Source organism: Cyprinodon tularosa, unplaced genomic scaffold (assembly GCF_016077235.1).
Source record: "Cyprinodon tularosa strain WSP-4 unplaced genomic scaffold, ASM1607723v1 ctg161, whole genome shotgun sequence".
Lineage (NCBI taxonomy): Eukaryota > Metazoa > Chordata > Actinopteri > Cyprinodontiformes > Cyprinodontidae > Cyprinodon > Cyprinodon tularosa.
The window spans coordinates 1,565,538-1,580,323 of record NW_024038449.1 but is presented as its reverse complement, the minus strand read 5'-3'; the positions used below and the strand labels follow the sequence as shown (position 1 = coordinate 1,580,323).

The 14,786-nt window shown below is 33.6% G+C and overlaps 1 protein-coding gene across 5 annotated transcripts in view; it reads left to right on the top strand.

Moving 5' to 3' along the window:
• The window catches only part of LOC119780510 (protocadherin-15-like), a 336,939-nt gene that overhangs the window by 182,356 nt on the left and 139,797 nt on the right, over positions 1-14,786 (top strand). For all 5 annotated transcript variants that reach the window (XM_038280587.1, XM_038280586.1, XM_038280585.1 and 2 more), the window contains 3 exons: positions 6,818-6,950; positions 12,035-12,114; positions 14,286-14,379. In XM_038280587.1, the coding sequence (XP_038136515.1) occupies positions 6,818-6,950; positions 12,035-12,114; positions 14,286-14,379 (307 nt within the window). The remainder of the gene's footprint in view (positions 1-6,817; positions 6,951-12,034; positions 12,115-14,285; positions 14,380-14,786) is intronic.

The following is a 14,786-nucleotide window of genomic DNA, read 5'->3' as shown; positions in this document are numbered from 1 at the left end:
CAATGCAGGCCTAAAATCAATCAGAAACACTAACCTACAATCCCAATCTTAAATTTTCTTCTATCCAACTTAACGTTAATTTATTGAAAACAATACATTCTTTTAATTTTGTAGTATTTCTCTTGGCTGTGCTGCTTCCATTACATTTATATAGTTGCTATATTTTTGTCCAATCAGATTTCAGCCTACTGTGCATTGCTATATCAATCGAATCTGCTCAGGGTCTTCAGAATCTGCAGTCCTGGCTGATGGTAAATGGCGTGTACTTATATACGCCTTTTTTCAAGTCAGGAGACTTGACCAAAGCGCTTTACACCACATTCATTCACCGGCAGAAGCGGGGCTGCCGTACACTGGTGCCACCGGGCCCTCTGACCACCATCAGTAGACAATGCAGGTGAAGTGTCTTGCCCAAGGACACAACGACACTGGGTGTCGGAGCCGGGGCTTGAACCGTCAAGCCTTCGATTTCGATTTCAGGGCAATATTTGTGAGGAATGTTTTCTTCAACCAATCAGATTTCAGATTTGCCCCACATGGCTAGGTAGCGGGCCAACCCCTATAACTGCATTTTCTGTACTCTGATTACTCAGTTAGAACAAAAATAAATACAGCCAAGTTAAGCTAGCGACAATATAGCTGGAGATAACCAGTGAGAAATGACTAACAATGGAATTTTCTTTTTTGGAAAGTATTGTTTACATTACATGGATTTTTTACAAGGATTTTGCATTATTTTATATACAAATGTAGTTAATAATTAAAAAAAATAAAAAATGATTCCAATTTTGGGAGTAATTGGTGGGCCTGAGTTATGGTATAGCCAGGGGCGGATCTAGAAAAATATTTATGGGGTGGCAAGAGGGGGGCAGGAATTTTTGAGGGGTGGTAACATATGGCATTTGTTTACACTGAATTTAATCACAGTTATCACAGTTTGGTGAGAATAGTATGTACAATATGTGTTTCATGTGAAACATTTCATATTAGAAATACATCGTACAATGTGATCTCACTTAATAGGAGATAGAAGAATGATAACACTACTTCTAGAGGGGCATTATCACAGGAAAGGTATTAAGGTAAGACACAGGTGCTGAGTCGCAGATGTGTGAGATTGACTGTCAGAGAGGCAGCTTTGCAGCATTTGCACAAGAAGAAACTATAGAAAGAAAAAAGTTCCCCATCAGAGATCTATGGACTGAGCTGGACTAAAGTGAGCATAACTACACAGTAGAAATAAATGGGTCAAGGCACCAAACAAGGTACTGGACATCTATGTATTGTTTACTCTGAACACACATTTACCCCATTTGTTCCTCAGTAACTTGACATACAGCAGTTAAGGCAACATGAAAGGGACATTTCATGCATGTAAATATGCTGTAGATAGAGCTGCTGTATCAACAAATCGACAAAAAGGCAGGTACTGTATGTTACATCAAAATCTCCACAAATCTGAAAAGAAGCAACATAAAAATAAATTTTGCTTCCAATCTGTAAAAGTACAAAACATTTTGTGAGTAGGTTCATAGAGGTAATTTCTGGATAGTTTCATACTATATATACAAAAAAAAGAAACAACAACACTGCTTCGTATTAATCAGGATTCACACCAGTATCACATTTTTAACTTTACTTTTAACACTTTTGGTTTTATTAAAGGAAATATCAGATTTTCTGAGGTGCCAAAACAAAATATAAACAGCTCTGTAAAGGCTCACCAGAGAGCAGAACATAAAGTTGACATGACTATAACAGCTGAATGCGGAGATTTCCATGTTGCAAAACGCTTCACTAATGTATTTAGATGCAATGCATTTGTGCGTTTTGATTTGAGTACAACCAAACTTGATCGTCTCTTTTCTGTCATAGTTGACCGCAAATATGTCTTTATGAGCCTGAGACGTCAGGCCTAACTAACATCATAGATAGAGAAATAACGTTCTGCAACCTGATTTTTATCATCTCAAAATCAGCATTGCAGCTATGCTAGTAACACTGTGCTTTCACTATGATTTCATTTCTCGATAGATAGTTAATCAGTTTTTACCTGTTTCATCCCGTTTCTCCTCTCCCCATGACCCCTGGCTCCCTCACTTTGCTCCGCTCGGTTTTCAAAACTAATCAGTCTCAGTCGCTCTCGTGTCATCTTGTGCTGCATTCACTGCAGTCCGACATTGGAAAGTAGCGGTCGCAATTCTCAAATTATCCATAATTTATAAGCCTCGCCACCCCTAGAGCTAACTGGGGTGGCAGCTGGGGTGGCAAGGCTGTCATTTAGGGTGGCATTTGCCACCCTATGCCACCCCAGTAGATCCGCCTATGGGTATAGCCTTTGTAGTGATGTAGTTACTAAGACAAACAAAAGTCAATGAAAACCTGAAGCTTTTCATTGACATTTGAGGTGGGAAAATGTGCTGAATGAGCATGGTTGTAAATAGAGCATATTGAAAATCTAGGGCTGTTTGTCGGAAGGAAGGTAAATACTATTTAATTAAGTCCTTATTCATCAAAGTTAAATGATCAGCTGTCAGATTCTCAAGATCAAAATAATTTCCTTTTCCTCGTTCCACTAAAATGCTTTTGCAAATACAGTAAAAAAAGTTTAATTTTAACCTTATCAAAACATTGTTCTGAAAACCGCTTCATCACATCTCACTGCAGGGAAACTGAATATCTAGATCCAGTTTAGACTGGAATGTAAACTGAAACCCAGATCATTAATATTGAATAAGGGAAAATAAGCACTGAGCACATCAATTTCTTTCTCAGTAACCATATTTCTAATGTGGCTGTTGACATAAAATCCAGCTTAGATGTCAACAGAAATGCAAAAAAAAAAAAAAGACATCAATACAAATAATTGGTTATAAAGCTGTGAAATTTTTGTATGTGTGGATTAACTCCGTGTAAGTAAATTATCAAGTCTACAAAAATTGCTAGAAAAGGTTTTTTGGTAGTGAAATTCTGTTGTGTTAAAAAGTTGAAAATATGACCCATATTCCCACATAAATTGGTTTAATATTTATATGGTTTTCACACCTCATCCTATACATGCAGAGATTTAGTTCTGAAGTGGTTTGAAGTTCAGAAAATTAAACAGTTAGGTCTAGGAACTGTTTTTTTTTTTTTTTTCAGTTAACCAGCCAAGAATTTCTAAGTAGATGTATGCGTTCATCCTTCCCTCATTTTATACATATTTATATTTATCAAATGCTTTTTCAAATGGTATCCTCAGCCTTTGTTGTTGAATGTATTTATTTTATTCCTGCAATTGTACCTATCATGTTCATATGTATATTTATTCTTATTTAATGTTTTTTTTCCATTGATATCCAGATAAGTTGTTTTTTTTTCTCATCTGATTTTTTTTTTTTTTTACTGAAATGTCTGACATTGCCACATCACTTTTAATAAGTTTGATTAAGTTTTTTATTTGGCACCAGGCTCTTTCGTGTTCATAAAAGGTTTTTCATCTGATAAAATTGCTCATTGTTTTCATAAGAAAGGTAGTTGGTAATTCAAGATGCTCTTGAAGCTCTGTGTGTAATGAGGGGCCTAGGAAGGCGGGGGATGCTTTTTACCCAACTATAAGGAGTCTTTGACAATTTTAGTTTTTTTCTTTTCATAACTATGAGAAGGCACATTACATTTATTCAAATCAGGCTTATAACAAATGGGAGAAGTTGTGAAGAAAACTCTTATCACACTTTCAGTCTGGTGATAAGTGGAAATAAGGAACCAAATGCATCACCATCTTTTCCTGCCCTTACCTCAATAACGTCTTTCACTTGGCAACCATGATATTCTGAAGCACAAAACTGTGAAGCTCCATAAACCGAACATAAAGTGTACATTACCTAAATGAATTATACCTGTCAGTAGAGTTTTAAAACAATGTGCCGGTGTAGGCGCCAGATCTGCTCGGGTGGTCCGATCTGCTTGGACCCTGTGCATGGTACTGACATTATGCTATATGATTGGGTGAACCTTGCCACATTATTTAAAGTACTGTGGTTGCCTGGACAACGATGATAACAATTCAGCGTCCGCCCGTGGGCCAAGTCGGGAGCATCTGTAATGTTTCCGCGTGTCTAATGACCGATTAAGTTTTATCTGCTTGATAACAAAGCTGAATAACAAAGTAACTGCAAGACTAAGATATTAAGGGGAGAGCTGGGTAGCTCTGTGGCTAGCTGTGCTCAGTAGCTCACAGGTTCGCCTATTTTAGCCCTGTCAGTTAGTTATATTAAACTACAATACTTATAAATTGTGTCAACAACAACCGTTTATTTTCTACCAGTAGAATGAATGTTTTCTTTGTCTAAAATCTCTACAAAAGTCATTTTTTAGATCTTCCACTTGTCCTTCACTGCTCTCAGATCTGGGCTGCTCAGTGGCCCAGTGGGTTGCACCTTTGCCTTACAGTAAGAAGGTGCTGGGTTTTATTCCTGGCCCGGGGTGTTTTTGCGTGGAGTTTGCATGTTCTCCCTGTGCATGCGTGGGTTATCTCTGGGTACTCCGGCTTCCTCCCACAGTCCATAAACATGGACTGTTTGGTTAATTGGCTTCTCTAAATTTTCCTCAGGTGTCAGTGTTTGCGTGAATGTTGGTTCATCCTGTGTGTCTCTGTGTTGCCCTGCAATGGACTGGGTACCTGTCCACAGTGTACTTCACCTCTTGCCCTAAGACAGCTCGAGATAGGCACCAGCACCCCTTGCCACCACAGAAGGGATTAAGCGTGACAGAAAAAGGATGGATGGATTCTCTCAGATCTGAAAAAGAAGAAGCACTGAGAATTGTTTTTGTCATCTTGTTAAAGATGATGAGGTTTGTCGTAAAAGGCAGTGCTTTCCTTAAAGACTGATCGTTTTCTGCTTTCGGCTACTTTAGAACACAGATGAAACGTAAAAGAATTGCAAATATGGGTGATAATATGTTGAGACTCCAGAAAAGATCTCATTACTAAGAAAGGTGTGCAATACAGTTTGTCCGAGTGGCGTTGCCATACAATGACGTATGGCAACGTCATCATATGGCTTACGGGTCCCAAGTAGATCTGGTACCTACACCTCGAATCAGAGAGGCTAGCTGTAAAGGCCTTTAAGAATGGGCATCTCAGAAAACATCAGAAACTTTCACAATTAAGCAGCATCTTTATAATCCGAGCTGATAGTGGATTGTTTACAGTAAATTATGTGTAAAAGTGAGTGTAATAAATCAAGCTTTAATCACTGTTTTTTTTAGCATACTCTTATGCCATTGTAGTATTAATTAACAATACAACAATCCATGTCAATCCCCCCTCTGTAGCAATGTTTGGGGGACTCGAAAGTCCTACCTTCAGAAAAGGACCATTTATCTGAGAAAGTAAAATTACTTGGATAAAGCTTTATTTAACTGCTGAAAGCACCAGCAACGGAAAGGTCTATTGGCAACTCTGCTGATTATAGCTTTTGATGCTGTGTCTTGTGAGAAACACCTGTTCATGGTGAGAGGAATTTGTTTCTTTTCTTTGATTGTGGCCAAGATGCACACTTTGTGTCCACATTTGTCACTCTCTCTCTGCAATACCTTTGTTTTGTTTTTTTCTTTCGGGGTATACTTCAAATATATCAGTAGATCCTTTCATGGTTTGTTAATGCCAAACTTCTTAGTACTAAGGACATGCCAAGGTCCATGAATGAATTTATAGCTACTCATTTTTGCAGTGGGCATTAAAAAGTATCAGCAATTAATGGATATTGTTTTTCTTTTGACTGACAGTTACCTTCACAGTTTTGCAGAAATGTCGCCCATTTTGAAGGTCTGACAGACCACCCACTAACATTTTCATGTATTCTAAGTGAAAAACCATTTTTAATCTTATCAACGTAGGTATTGTCAAAAAAATGTGTGTTGATATAAATAATTTTCATTCATATTATTTTTAAATACTGAAACTTTTAAACTAGTTTACTAAGTTTAACACCATTTGGTTCTATTTCTTTAACTGGATTGGATTTTTAATGAAATGAGGTGTGTTTAATATCAATATATATATATATATATATATATATATATATATATATATATATATATATATATATATATATATATATATATATATATATATATATATATATATATATATATATATATATAAATATATATGAGCTTGTTTTCTCTGCTGTTTTTCATCTTTAAAAAGGTTATTCTGTTTAAATTGCAGTTTTTGGTCAAATAAAATCAATCTTCCCAATGTGTGTTTCTGATTTCAATACCCTTCATTGTAATAATCGAATAAAGTTTACTTATGAAACTGCAAAGTTTTTAGTAACTAAAAGGAAAGTGTTAACTGGAATAACAAAGAAGCACTAAAGGGCAAACTGTTCCCACTTATATTCACTCAGCAGGACTACATCAAAATGTTCTTTCACTAAAAGGTCACCTCCGCTTGGATAACTGAGTCACTGAAACACCAGTTTGTCAGATTGAAAAATAGATAACTCAAGATCCACAGAAACAGACTTTTGTAAAGCCCAGCAGCTTAGTTCTATTCAGACTCTTTCTTTGGCACTTACATGTTGTTGACATTACTTTTTTTCATCATTGATTAAACACAGTAGCTGCTAAAAACAACCTCCCTTATACTAAGTCATGGATCATTGAGTGTCTCTGTTGTCTGCCTTTGTAAGCTTTGATATATTTCCTTTTTCTTATTTCTCTAAAATTATTTTAAATTTAACAAACTATATATTAGTGCTCTTGCTGTTTGTTCCATTTGATAAAACCTCATTGACCTCATTGTGTTGTTTATTTTAACTCTTTTCAGGTCTTCCATTACAACAGTCTATATTGAAGTTCTGCCCCCAAACAACCAGAGCCCTCCTCGTTTTCCTCGCCAACAATACCACCTTGAGATCAGTGAAGCCATGACGACTGGTGCTACACTTCTTAATTTGCAGGTAGACACATTCACACACACAATTATGCATTAACTACAAAGAGAATCAGGAAGGGTTTGATCAAATTTTAACTGTACCGACTGCATCACCGTGCTGGCTGCTTGTTTTAGATAAGATTGTTCCATTACTTTTGACTTTTTTTTTTTATTCTTTTCAATCATTTATCCATTACCTCAGGGTAACCACGGGAAGGTTTAATTCATTAAGTGTGATAATCTTTTAAACTCTTGCAATTATTAAATGTCATTTTTGTTTTCCTTTTTTAATTAACAAAGCTGCTCATTGCTGTTACAACTAGGTGACAACATAAGTACTAGGCAAGGCCGGAGGTATACAATCTTTTACATCAAAAATAGTGCTTATTTTGGGCCTTATACATACTATGGTTGTATTTCCTCTGTCCATTCATGGAATTACAGTTTCCTTGGACAGTGTTAATATTTTCCTTCAGAATTAATTTATAGAGCACTTTTCAGTTAAATCTGAAAAGGGCTGTGCAGTTAAATTAGAACAGAAAAATCATGCTTTTTTTTACTAAATAAATATGCTAGTATAATTTTAAATACTGTAAGTTGATAAGATAAAAATAACTGTATAACTGCAATAAAATGAAATCTTATTATTATGCATTAGAGAAGCAAAAGCTCTCTTAAGTGTATATTAAGAAAGACAAATAACTAATATAAGCAATATAAAAATCTTGAAATTTTAAATTCATAAATATTTTGCCATAAAAGATAAAGCATAACATAATATTTTATGTAGGATTGCAATAGTTGCAAAAGCAAGATTAAAGTAATGAATAACACAAGATCAAATTAAGATGTTATATACGGTCATGTAAAGCCAGGCTTTTTTATTTTTTATTTTAACAGACTACTATCAAACCCCAATTGGAACATTGCAAATTACTTCAGATCCACATTTTTTCCTCATGGTTGTTCTTTTTTCTTACATGTTATAGTTCAAAGTTACAATACTTGTCTAAATCCACTGGAGCTGATAGGTAAGAGTATTAGCCCATTTTTTTATACTTTTAGCTTGAATGCTCTAGGGCTATGGTTTCATAAATGCTAATAGATATTTTATACGTATACAAAATGTAAATAAAACACAAAATGTACTTTGTGTTAAATTTGAGGAAGGGTTGTGTAATTAAGTTAGAACAGGAAAAGTATGCATTTCTTTACTAATTAAGTATGCCAGCATAATTTTAAATACAGTAAGTTGATAAGATAAGAATACCTTTATAAATACAATGAAATTTCATCTGAAATTATCCATTACATAAGTAGAAGCTCTCTTAAGTGTATATTAGGAAAGATCAGACACTAATATAAGCAATATGAAAATCTTGAAATTCTAAATTCAAAAAACAATCTGTCATAAAAGATACAGCATAACACAATATTTAATCAAGGGTTGTAAGAGCAACATTAAAGTAATGAATAAAACAAGATCAATTTACTATTTTATAGAAGATCATGTAAAAGCCAGGCTTCAAATGAGATTTTATTTTTGATTTTAACAGACTATTACCCTAAACCCTATTTGGAACTTTGCAAAATTACTTCAGACGCACATTTATTCTTTATCGTTGTTTTTTTTTTCTTACATGTTATGGTCAAAAGTTACAATAATTGTATAAATCCTGTGGAGCTGATACTGTAGGTAAGAGTATGATGCCATTTCTTTTATACTTCTAGCTTTAATGCCCTACGGCTTTGACTTTATTCATGCTTATACATATTTTATATGTACACAAAATTTAAATAAAACACAAAATATACTTTGTGTTTTATTTCCCAGCCTTCCTACTTTTTATAATGGAATGAAATAAAATATACATTGTTATGTTTTAGTCATACTGTAGTGGATTTTTCATAGGGGTAAATGTATATCCAACTTTGCTATAAACTGTTCTTTTTAAAGAAATAACAAACATGTTAGCTAATATAGCTAGAATTAATTTGTTTGTATTGTTTTACCAACAGTTCTTGTGCATGTATTAAAATCTGAATGAATGTTTATTTAGAAAATTACCTTTTTGCATTTGCTAGGAAACCTCAGGGGTTTGCTAGGAAACCTCAGGGGTTTAATTTTCAATATTTGTTTGTGAAACATAGAAAACATAACTTGACAATATTCCTGTTTTGTTAAAAAAAATAGCCTTTTTACATAAGGATTGTTTGAATATGTTTGACACCTAATAATACGGTTTTCCATAATACTATACTGACATCCATTATCATAATGTGCGTTCTACCTGTAATTTTCTGGCAGTATCATCTCCTAGAATACATTTAAATCAACATTGTCATGTTTTACTACAGAATTTTCATTAAAGTTTGGTAAACATTACCGCATTAAAAAATATATTCTGTATGATTTAAGGTTTGTTTTTCTTCTTTTTATTACAAAAAAAATTTAACTCTGCTGAGGGATGATTAGGTTAGATTGTTTAAAAAGTCCGATAGACTAGTATTTTTAGACTTGCAAACTCAATAATTAAACTTTTTTTTTAAAAATTAGGAAAAGAGACAAAACACAAAAACACATGCAAATAATAAATGATCCAAACGATCAAATCTGCTATCATAGGAAAAAAAGAGAAGCAATATTTGAAACAAACTGTAAACACAGAATGACTGTAAATAAATAAATGATGCTAACACAAACAACATACACAGGAAAAGGGCTAAAATTAGCAAAAACAAAAGCAAGTTAAGAAAAAGCTGTGAATTAGCAACTAATAGGGGATGTGCTCCAGACTGTAGGGGGAGAAAATCATAATCTCCTATGGAACCAGAACATACACATTACTATTAACCTCTATGGACACAACCCTTTCTTTTAAGCCCTTAGGGCCTGATATTCAAAAAATAAAATAATAAAGAGGTGCAAAATTGAATGTGCAATTTTTTAGGATGTGCAATAAGTGGGCTTATTGCAGGTGTTAAAGACAGTCTACAAAAAATTGCTGCCCAATGTTAGACCGATTTCTTTTTGCCAATTGCAAATGAACAGATTGCATGTTCTACAGACACTTTGAGAGTACACGTAAAATAAAGATGAGGTTTAAAATTATTGAGATGAAGTTAATAACTATAATTATAAGAAATTTGTTTCAATTGTAAAAATATTGTTTGAGTAAATGTTTACAGTGCATGCAACCAGAATATATCTTGATCCTGTTCCATTATACCATTCCTCTTTTGTAGTATTAATGGCTGCAGATATGTTTTAGTACTTCTGTTAGCAAGTACAAAACAAAATGAAAAAACTATGGCCGCACTTTGGTTTCCAATTTGAAATTTATTTTTCGCATGTGGTATATATTTCTATTAACAAATACCTCTCTATAAATTCACATTGGTCATTAGAATATGACCTACATATTGATGAAGGCCCGTACGATAAGTGGTTTGTACTTGCTGCTCCTGAATGCGAACGCATTTCGCTGCGTCGCTTCTTTGAAGATCTGCTCTGTGCATACAAACGTGTCCATTATTTTAATACATGCAAATCTTAGGATATAAATCTCTCTGAGCATTGTGTTTATTCAATTCAATCAGTTATACTTTATTAATCCCTGAAAGGAATTTCAAAAAGAAAAGGGAAAAAAAACTTAACTATAGTTCTGGTCCCATACTGTATGAGCTGATGATTGTCTCCCCCTAGTGATTTGGAGCACTTTTGTTATGTGGAGATAATTTGTAGCTTTTCTTGACTTGCTGTTGTTTATGTGACATGAAGCATTTTCCTTCACACGCATTTTGTGTTATCATCATGTATTTGCAGTAGAGTTTTTGTTTGCAGCATGTTATCATTTTGCCGCTCTCTATTTTCTGTGATTGCAGGTTTTCTGCTTTGCAGCATTCTTTCTTCGCAAAGGTTTCTGTTCAAGTCTAATTCTAATTTTGCAAGTCTAATTTTTTTTTTTTTGCAGGGTTTTTAAAATTGTTGTGAAATCATCTACTTACACTAATAATATACAATAGTACACTACCCTTGGTCACCGTACTGCTTGTCCCTCTGGCAGAAGAGACAGACATTTAATGCTGCCCCATTTTCTCTTTCAGTCTCTCTTACGGTATACAGAGTTACATCCAAGCCATGATTACATCAAGAGCTAAAGTCAAGAAATATATTTTTGGACACTATAAATGATACTTCAATAAGCACAGACTTGCATACTTAATAAAATTACAAGTGACTTACACTTCACAAGGCTACTAAATAAAATCATCAATGCAGTTCGTGACTTTGTTTTCCCACATTTTCTGTAATTTCAAAAAAGTTACATAGCATAAGACCATTATGCTTGTGTTTTTGGGGTGTTAAAGGTCCCTTATTATGTTTTTTTTAAGTCTTTCAAAGTCACTTATATATATGTGACAAACTAAAGCCTTTTAATATATATAGAGAATATATATAGAGTGTCAATACTTTTTTTTAATACAGTTGTTTTCTTCCAACTCTGAAGAAAAACACTTGCCTTTGAAGCAAAGCTGCCTCTCTCAGTCTGGGTATCACCCGTTTTATGACGTTGTCATATCACAGCACTTCTGAAGGCTGGAAACAATCAGAGACCTCTTGAGGCCAGAATACTATATGATTTTCATGACTTAGACAATGACCATAAAAGAAAAGTTGCTGCCCTATGCAGATTAGCCGCTAAAAGAGCCACTTCATCTTAACTTTGAGCCAGAATAATAGCCCTCTGTTTTACATCACCCCTCCCTGATCAGAGAGAGTGGGTGTTTGTTTACAGTTCCAGCAACTGTTTCCTGGAGGGAGCATTTTTACTTAGATATTTTCTATCTGCTCGTATTCACAGTACAGCAAGGGGCTGCTGCTTAGAGAGCAGAAAGCATGGAGTTTACCCAGAGTTGCAAGAATCAAGTGAAATACCCCTTTATGCATGATTTTGATGAATGATCAGCCTTATAACATAGATGATAGCTCAAAAAATAATTTTGCGTGATATTGACTCTTTAATATGCAGCTAATCACAATTAAAACATTTGCAAAAACTAATAAATCTGTCTTTTTAAATTCTTAACTGTGTGTTTCCTTTTAAGGCAGTGGACCGGGAGAAGGATCCAATAACGTACAAAATTCAGAGTGGAGATATTGATGGAAATTTTGCATTGCAGCAGAAGTAAGTCTATGAAAAAGATCTATATGTTTATTTTCTAGAGGATTATTTGTTGCTTGTATCATATTTAAAAAAGACTGTTCTAATTTTCAAATGTAATGGTTGCATAACTGGATTTCAAAAGCTGTTTTACATCTCTATCACAATATTTTATTGTACTTACTTTTATTTCAATTTGTATGTTAAAATTCCTTATACGGATGGGTGTGGAGAATTAGCCGGTGGCTAATTGTGTTACAGGCATCAGATTATATTTTGTAATAATTTCTTATGTTTATTTTTATCTGTCCCTATCAAATATTTCATCAATAAACCTGAAATGTGACTTTCTACTTTCAGAAAAAATATGGACATATGGTAAAAGTTATAAATATCTAGTGCCTTTCAGAGGCACCTACTCTTTGAATATGTTTTTATACTTTCATGTTAAAACCACACATTCCGGTGGGTGTAACTGGATTTTTATGTGACACTACACATAATTGTGCAGTAGGAGGAAGATGCATTCTTTTGTTCATCTAATAAAACTGTGAAGCTTTTTATTCATCACACCAGGGAAGGATTAAGCGGATATAAATGTAGCTATATATATATGTATAATAGTCCTTCCACTTCACAGTTATAATAAACAACAAAATAAACAAAGTTTGTTCATATATTACAAAATATAAAAATGTTTTGGGAGTATAAATTTTTTGCAGAGTTCTTTGGGTTAAGGATTTACCTCATTGTTTCTCACACTTTATCTTTTTTGAAACATATAATTTAAAACTTTGTTAAAATAATAACAACCTTCAATTCATTTCAGGGTTTCAGTATACATATATATATAGTTTTTTTTTTTTTTATTAATTATTTGATATATAATCAATATAGATATATAATCAATTATTACATTATTACAGTAGTCCAGCCTTAAATTAACAGATAAAAGGAACTGTTTCTCAGGATCTTCCTTGCACAAGATATTAACAGTTTTTGTAATATTCCAGAAATGAAAAAAGGAAATTCCTGAAACACGCTTAATATAGGATTTAAATGGCAGTCCTGATAAAAAAAATAAATAACACCAAGATTTTTATGTTATTATCTGGGATCAATTCTTATCTGGAATCCTAATTAAGTAACTGACAAATCAGTTTCTTAGTCAAAGACTCTGGTCCAAAAACAACATGTTTTTCCATCATTCAAAAGCTTAAAGTTTAGAGTCATCCAGGTTTTTATGTCTTTAAGACATGCACATAGTCAAACTGGCCAGTTTCTTGAGGATTTAAAGAAAAATAAAGCTAGGTGTCAGCCATATAACAATGTTTGATAATTCTACCAACTGGGAGCCGTCTTTTTACTTTAAAATAGAAATGGTCCTAGCAATGATCTCTGTGGTATAACACAAGTAACCCTGTAAATAAAATAAGATTTATCATTAGTCTTAAATAAAATAAATATGTCACACAAATAAGATTCTAACCAGTCTAGTACTGTTCTCTTAATTCCTACAATGTCCTGTAATCCTGTGATCTACTCTATTAAATGCCACACTTAGATCTAACCGGACAAGTACAGATACAAGTGAATTATCTGAGGCCATTATAATATCATTAGTAACTTTCACCAGAGCTGTTACAGTGCTATGGTGATGATTGAAACTCGTCTAAAAGGTCGTTACAATTTAAGCTCAAAAACTTAAATAGCAACTATTTTCTCAAGAATGCTAGATAAGAAGGGGGATTAGATATAGATCAATAATTGATCAAGTTATTTGGATTTAAAAAGTGTTTCTAAAGGTTACCTTAAAAGCAATCTTAAAAGCCTGTGATAAATATCTCCATTCAATACCAAAAAGATATAAAGTTGGAAAATTGCTAAAATTGGGCCTAGTTAATTGGGTACAAATTTCTTTGCAGAGCTCTGCAAAATGTCTTTAATATTTAGATTTCAACCTTGTATTTGCATACAAATAAATCCTCCAAATAGATTGAAGCTGTCAGTTAATTCTGACCAGAAAATTCTTGTGAAATTAAAAGTATTCTCCTCCATGGTGTCTATATTTATCCTCCTTTGTCATTTATCTGTCTTTTACTAATGCTTTTTATTGTTTCATTTAGATTTGTGCTGATCTTTTTTCACATATATAATTTCAATGTCAATCTGATTAGTTTGCATTCTCTCTACAGTTCAGGGTATTTGATATTGGACAAACCTTTGGACAGAGAGTCTTTAGATCATTATATCCTGATGGTCACAGCCTCAGACGGACGCCCAGATGGGGTAAGAAACCATTAATACTAACTGTTTATCTTTATTGAGTTGTTTCACAGCCCTGAGCAAATTAAGCCAAGACCATGCTGGAAATGACATGCCACCAACGGCACCGTTTTAACATACGAAAAGAGACATTTAAAAAAGTGTTAACTCCAGAACAAAAATTTTTAAGAAGTAACCAGAAGTTAAAAAAAGTATATATATATATATATATATATTCAATTGTTTTGAAAAATTGCCTCCACAATGATACTATAATTCTTCTCCTTTATTTTTGTGAGGATACTGTTGGTTTTAATCATACTTTGGAGCCATCATCCTCTTTGTGTTCACCACTCTGCAGCTGCTCCCTGGTATTCCGTTAGAGTTTGTTTCCAGATCTTTTAATTCAGCAAGTCTCACTAGTGAATCTT